Source organism: Vicia villosa, linkage group LG7, assembly GCF_029867415.1.
Source record: "Vicia villosa cultivar HV-30 ecotype Madison, WI linkage group LG7, Vvil1.0, whole genome shotgun sequence".
NCBI classification, from domain to species: domain Eukaryota; kingdom Viridiplantae; phylum Streptophyta; class Magnoliopsida; order Fabales; family Fabaceae; genus Vicia; species Vicia villosa.
Genome location: NC_081186.1, coordinates 77,967,748 through 77,975,809, shown reverse-complemented (window position 1 = coordinate 77,975,809; position 8,062 = coordinate 77,967,748). Strand labels below are relative to the sequence as shown.

Genomic DNA, 8,062 nt, shown 5'->3' with positions numbered 1-8,062 from the left:
TCCTTCAGGATAAAGAAAAGGAGGAGCCCCAAGCTGTTTTAATTCCACTAAAGAATTTCGGAGTAAATGAGAGAGCAAATGACTATGAGGCATTAGAATTGGTTCATCTACCCTTCTTGGCCTTCTCGGATTCTGCCCACCTTGTGGTCGACGATTTTGTCTATATCTCTGTTGTTGTTGCGGAGCGTACTTAACTAATTGATCATATGGAACAGGCTTTTGTTACACTAATTGAACTGGTGGCTGGCTAATAGTTGCAGCACAGATTTGTGGATCATCATCCTGATTAGGAATAATTTATGTCATTTGATAGCATGGGATCTGAACTGGAGAATAAGCATGATCTTCCTCATCATCCTCGGAAATTGTACTTGTTTCTTCTCCATCCTGCTCTGGGAATTCAAAATTAGTAGCAGCATTCTGAATCTTACTAGTCATAAGACCATGCTCAATTCTTTCTCCTACGACCACCAAAGCTGAGAATTCAGAAGCGGCACTTCCAACCATCCGATTCAGATAGGGGTCTTGTAAAGTGTCCATGAACATGTCTACAAGTTCTCGTTCCAAAAGGGGAGGTTGAACTCTAGCAGCTAGCTCTCTCTATCTTTGTGCATACTCTCTAAAAGATTCGTCAACCTTCTGAGTCAAACCCTGAAGTTGAATTCTGGTAGGAACCATATCACTGTTATGTTTGTAATGCTTGAAAAAGGCTTTGGCTAGATCTTTCCAAGTTCGGATGTTGGTCCTTTCAAGATGGGTATACCATTCAAGATATGCCCCACTAAGACTATCCTGAAATAAGTGCATTAGAAGTTTATCATTTTCTGCATAAGGAGCCATCTTGTTGCAAAATGCCTTGATGTGTGTTATTGGGCAAGTGGTACCCTTGTACTTCTCAAAGTTGGGGACTTTGAACTTAGGAGGAATCTTGATACCAGGCACCAAGCATAAACTAGCAGCATCCAGACCAAGGCAATCACGATCCTCAACAGCTTTCAATCTCTTATCCAAAAGATGAAGCTTACCCTCATCTTCCTCCATTGGAAACTTAAAGGTATCATATGACGAAACAGAAAGATTTTCAAGGTGCGGAGCCTCATTGACGGGAACTTGAATAGTGTTCCTAACATTCTGATTCAAAGGAACCTCTTGGGTAAGACTGGCAACTTTTCAATGAATGTCACTTGGATCAACAATAACATCCGGCCTCTGAACAGGCTGCCTTACCTCTCCTTGTCCATTGGTAACGGTTTGGATAGTTTCCAAAAATTTACCCATATTAGTCCCTATCTGGGCCCTAATCTCTGCCATGTCTGTCTGAATTTGCTCCATGATAAACCTCGGATGTCGTAAATCAATTTTGCGGTCTCTGATTCCAAAAACAAGTTAAGATGCGAATGAGCTCCTTGTAGACATGCATGCCATGCATGAATGATAAACTCATATGATGCTTAATGCAATGGTATACAAATATATATTTTTTTTAGGATGCTACAATTTTCATGGACATGTAATGCAATGTGGCATAGAGTTGGGACTACCATAAGGATGCCCCACACCTTTTAAGGGATAAACATAAGATAGTATATTCAGAGGACAAATATTGTATAGTCTAGTATCGAAAACTCTAATGGGGCAATAAACATTCAGAACACAGTGTGGATGAGAACTACCACTACAATATCCCTTGATCTCTCATACTTTTGGGTCATGACATGAAAAATCTAAAATCTAAACAGGGTTAGAGTAACTAGGAGAATTTAACCACTATATACATGATCAGATACTAGAAAATGCTTTAATCCACATGATTACAACACAGATGCGTGTCTTAATAATCCTATTTTTTTTAACTTTACTCTTTAAACTGAAATCAATATAACTGCAACATAACAACGAAAATAACAGGTACACCGACTTCTTAACAATGATAATTTCATTCTCATGAGAACCCTAGTTACAAATCATCCTCGAATCTCACGCATCATAGTTTCAAACCTAATTCAATACTAATTTCCCTCTAATCTAAACCCAAATGAAATTGATGAAATAAAAAACAAAGTTAAAAAAACAAACCGTCTTCCCCTTCTTCTTCCCCTTCTTCATCACCTGTATCAACTTCAACCTCTTCATTGAAGAAATTCGAAGTAGAAACTTTCTTGTATTGGCGCTTGCGGCTACCTTTTATGCCACCATCGCAATCATCGTCCCCTCCATCCACTTCTTCCTCATCTTCATCAACTGCTTCCTCTTCATCGAAATCGACACTTTGCTCCTCGTAATCCTCTTCGTTTTTTTCGTCGTGGTTCATTCTTCTATGACTCATTACAAACCCTAATTTTGTGTCGCGCGAGTGCTTGAGATAATTGTGAGCAAGATAAAAGAAATTTTAAATCCTAATATTATATAGTATAATAATATAATAGTACATAATAATATATAATATATATAATATATAATATAATAATAACAAAAATTATAAGTAAAAAGAAATGGACTATTGAAACAATAACTTTTTTTTTTTTGACTAAAAAGATATTCATTAATTCAAATTAAAAATACATCGATCATTACAAATTCAAGATCGCTAAAAACTGAAAAAGGTGAATCTGCAAACAATCTCGCAGCACCTAGGTTAATAGCATGCAACGACTACATAAAAGTGCCTACAAATATGACAATATAAAAGTCACCAGAATATTCATACTTCTGGATCTGCAACATTGACGCCCAAGTCTTCCTCGGATCTGCAATGATTTGAAATGAATGTGTCAATTTGAACCAACAAACACCGTACTAAGACGGGAAAATCAACAAACACCGTACTAAGACGGGAAAACCAACTAACACCGTACAAGACGATGAAAACTTAAAAACACACAAAACAAGAAGCAAATTTGTATGGATAACCACTTATTTAAACAAAAAGAGAAAGAAAAAAACGGTGTTGAGGGGTGATTTTTAGCCAAAAATGGCCAAGAACCACCCCTAAGATGGAAGAATGAAAAGAGAGAAACATTGAGAAAAGTTTTGAATTGAAATAGAGGGACCGATAGACTTTACACCTTTTTAGGCAAATGATAATGATAAACAGTAACATGTTATTAGTTGTACTAAAATATAACTTGATGTTAGTTTAGGTAATTTAAGTTAATTGATTGTTTTTTAAATAGAGATCAACTATGAAAATAATTGGTAGCAAAATTATGATAGCTAATCCTTTATTTCCTTGTAGTGGTTGAAAAGTAAAAATTGTCATTCATCATAAAGAAAATTTTATTTGTCAAGACTACTGTCCTAGTCTCCTAGAATTTGTTGGTTTCGAATTTTACAATCAATTAAGAGAAAGAAAATTTGAATTTGTAGCATTTTGTTTGGATCACATTTAGATTTTGGAGCTCAACTTATAATGGGACCCTTTGTTTGAATTGTTCGAATGGAATGTAATAATATATGATTGTTTAAAATAAAAGCTTTATTGTTTAAATTACATTTCATTTTTCTCAACCTTTGATTTGGAGATATAGAGATTTTTGTTTTGCTTCGTTCCCTTTTGGCCAAAACTACGATTTGCAACTGTGGACGTACCAAAACCGTTTCCTTTTGAATTTTGAAGTAGTTATGCGCTTACACGACAATAACTAGGTAAAATGAGTAAATTTAAAGTTAACACAAAGATTGTAAGTCAATGGTTCAACGAATATAAAAAGAAAATAAAATATTCTAGAAATTTGAATTTATTAAATTTAATTATATGAAATAAAATAAAATAACTCTAAATATGACGAGAATTAAATGATTTCAATTTATTAATGTGATTTAAATTTTAATTACACTTTAATATTAAGATTCTATATTATTAATTAGTTGTTATTATTAGAGATGTTCAAAACCAAATTGGCCTAATAGAAACATGCAAATAAAATTGAATCAAAATGAAAATCGTTCTAATGTGTTTGGGTAATTTTTAACGAAATCAGTTCAATTTTTTATTTGTATTTTGCAAACTAAACTAAAGCAAACCAAAATACATATTATATTACAAATCTTACAAACTATTATATATTTTTAATGTTTTAGATAACTTAATAAGTAATATATGTATAGAGAACTCTTAGTTCTCCCTATATTGTACTAAAAAAAAGTAATATATGTGTATTTTATCATATTTTTTATATGCTAGTATTTATTTTTATTTGTATATTAACAAAAAAATGAAAATATTATTTATATATAAGTACTAGTAATTTTTTTCACGTTGATAACGATAAAAATAAAAGAAAAAAAATTAATTTACATTATTTTTGTATTTCTATATATGAAATATTTATAATAAAAATAATATTATAATGTTATCAAGATAACATAGTTATATACATGCTTTTTTTTTATACACAAACCGCAACGTAAACATCCCTTATTATTAACTCTTTTTTTAAGATTCTTGTTTAATGACGTTGTTTTGACTAACATTATTTGTGTTTGATATGAAGTTGTAAGTAAGGATGGGAATAGGTCAGACGGACTTACATGGGCATACGGCCTAGCCTACACAAACCTATGTTATCTCAGTTTTTTTTTTAAATAGAAAAGCTCTAGGTTTTTTAAAAGCCTATTTAGCAAAAAAGAGTAGGCCACAAACCATATAAAAAGTTTTTTAAGTCTAATAGGTTGACCTATTTAAATATATATGAATAATTTAATTATTATTATAATATTGTATTCATACTTTGAATTAAAATACAATTAGTCGTTTTGATGAACGGGTGAGAATGAACTGCAAAAACTTTATGAACAATGTCATAAATTGTTTTTCTTAAGCTCTCTCAAACAAATAGTATCAAAAAATTCATGGTAATAAGTAAACTTGAATAGGTCAACGCACATAAGCATTTACTCTTGTTGATCTTTTAATTTGTTAGTCTATTTAAACATTAGTTAAATTTCTTATTTACAAATGCTTATATAAAATAGACTTTTATGTAGGCTCTTAGGCCAAACAAACCTTCGAAAAGGTCAGCCTGATAAAACTTGGCTCGACCTAACCTATTTCCACCTTTAGTTTTAAGGCATGTGAATTGATTTAATATTTCCACCCTTAGTTTCAAGGCATGTGAATTGATTTTAATTTAAAGTGAAACAAGAAAAAATGATATTGGAAGAATACAACAAATCATAGGTATAAATATTGTTATGATTTAAATCTAAATAGAGTTTAACATTATACACTATAATGTTTGTAAGCGAGATTCTTTGTGGAAAAAATAAAATTTATTATTAATTTAATATTATTGATTCTTTTTAATTTAAAATATTTCTATATTAAAATTAGTTTAGAATTTGGCTACGCTTTTAAGTTGTTGTATAAACATATTTTTGTTGTATTCTTAGTATTCTCGTTTGGTCATAGGTTGAACTTTTATTATTCATTTTATAAGTTATTTATGGCAAAGATTTTTAAATGGGTGTTTTTCTATATTTATTTAATAGATGCTAAAATTGAGAAAGACTTAGAAATTAATTTTTTTCAAAATATTTATGAAACAAATGTGTATAAGATGGATTACAGCACAATGTCCAACACTTATCCGACTAAATAAGACATGAAATGTTAGTCACATTTAAAACATAGTTCAATGTGATCTTTATTTATTTTGACATGGCTTAATCGAAGTTAATTAATTTGCACATAGTCTCGAAAGGCATAAGATGACTCATAATAAAGTCTAAGTTTGATTAAAAATTAACAAGAATAAGAATTAATCACCACAATTACCCCCTGGACCTCCAAATTGAAGACTATACCTAACATCTTCGTCTTGTAGTCCATAATATTTAGCAAAAAAGCATTTAGGTTTGTCGTTGAATGTTTCTACCATATAATTTTCGGGCTCAATTCTCTCGAGGGAATTAACTACAAATGAAACATATATAAAATAACTTGCGTGATTATATATGTTATCAGGAAATACTCCAGAACCCATTTGAGGACTAGGACCATGTTGAGCAGTGGAAGTTCTACCACCCCATCCTACTTGATGCGCATATATCAAATTAGAAAATAATGATATAGGAAAATAACCAATTATTTCATTTTCTTGAGTTAGCCACCAATTTTGTGTTTTCGGATCCTAGAAAAAACAAACAAATTACATTAGTATATATAATATAGCTTGTCTTTTAAAACATCATATAAAATCTTGTTTTTATTTTTCCTTGAAAATATTTGATTGTAAAATATAAGAGCATTTAATTTCAACTATCAATTGCATGGCATAGGAATCACCTGAGTAATAGATATTGTCATTTCAAATGTTCGTCCATCATAGATAGATGTATTTAAAATATTTCCACCAAGGTAATTTTGTCGACTAATTTGAACAAATCCCAAACATTGTAAGTTGAAACATCCAGTATTCTTGAAATTATCTGTCTATCATTTTTCAAAAACCAAATTACATAAGAAATATAACAAATTCGAAAGAGATGTGTAGAATTATAAATAGGGTAACCCCTTGTGAAATGTATGAATTTCAACTGTAATAAAATAATACAAATATAAATAGGTATACAAATGTTAGAGATGTGTAGAAATATAAATAGGACAGTCTCTTTTAAAATGTATAAAATTCAATTGTCAAAAGAAATAAAAAAAATAATAAAAATGCATACCGTCCATACTGCATAAAAATGAGCCGCATGATCGTTGTACAATTGCGGAGCCACCTAACAATACAAGATATCAATTGAAAAATTTATACAAATAATACTTTATGTGTATAACACATCCACTAATATATATATATATATATATATATATATATATATATATATATATATATATATATATATATATATATATATATATAATGAATCAACTAAACAACACTCACATGCCATCCCATTCCGATATAACTTGTGCTATCAGGTCCATTGCGAACATACATTACACTAGAACTTGACTGGTCATTTGAAACATTAACATCATATATACTAGTTGATCCTGTAACTCCTTTGTAAAATGGAAAATATCCCGATATGACTTCTGCATACTACAAATAAAATATATTGATATAAATATATAATAGTTGAAACTATTATAAATACAAGTAAAAGCTTCAAATTACAAACAAATACTTACATGATTTCCATGAATATGTTCAAGAAACCCATTATTAAAATATATTTTTCCTCTAATTAAATCCTCTTTCGTTGTTCTCTTAATAGGAACAGTTCCCTTTGGACATTCGTCTTTTTGTAGTCCGAATATAGCCTTACTTGAAAAAGTCTTCTTACTGGGTACAGTTATAAAGCTGGGCTTTTTCTACAGATAATACAGATAAATAAATAAAAATTCCAATAAAATTTAATGTATTGATAATCTAGTGATAAGTGATAATAGAATTAATTGAATGCATACCTGCAACTTATGATTTTTCAGCAAAGGATGATCAAAACTTGGTTGATTATTAATATCAATGCAATCAACAATATACCCAAATTTTGTCTGTGGAAAACATAGTCAAATAATAACAAAATAATCAAGATATGCAGAGAGATATAGTTCAACAACAATGACTTATAAAATTAAGAAGAGTGAGAGGAATACGTGGATACTCTTGACAGGAGTTTTGTTAATAAGTTTTAGTTCTTTATCTATTTCTAAGTCCTCTTTCAATTTGCTTTGCATAGTATCAAACTTATGGCCGTTAATACTTGCCGCCAAACCCATAAGAAAGAATAGTATGTTGATCATTTTTTATACACTATCTTAAAATATAAAAACGACTTAATAGCATATAACCGTCTCGTCCTCTCTGCTTTTATAGCTAAGAACATTAAAAAAAACAAATCAAAAATATTAAAGCTTATCTTAAATGGAAATTAATAACATATTAAAATAGAATTAAATGGAATACCAAAAAAAGTAGAATTTAAATGAAACGCTCAAGTTTCTGATTAATACGTAATATAGAAAAGGAAATGCATAATTAATGCAAATGTTTTTTTTTTCTTTCAATGCACGAATATGACTGAAATCCGTATGTTCATGAATTATACT

The 8,062-nt window shown here is 30.0% G+C and overlaps 1 protein-coding gene across 1 annotated transcript; it reads right to left on the bottom strand.

Annotated features, from left to right (window-relative positions):
• Nucleotides 1-5,759: 5,759 nt before the first annotated feature.
• LOC131619410 (protein neprosin-like) lies at nt 5,760-7,759 on the bottom strand (the record flags this gene model as incomplete). Its single annotated transcript, XM_058890509.1, has 7 exons — nt 5,760-6,131; nt 6,287-6,433; nt 6,673-6,726; nt 6,894-7,052; nt 7,142-7,324; nt 7,421-7,507; nt 7,610-7,759. Coding segments are annotated over 7 exons (1,152 nt in total), but the record flags the coding sequence as incomplete, so codon positions are not given.
• Nucleotides 7,760-8,062: the final 303 nt, after the last annotated feature.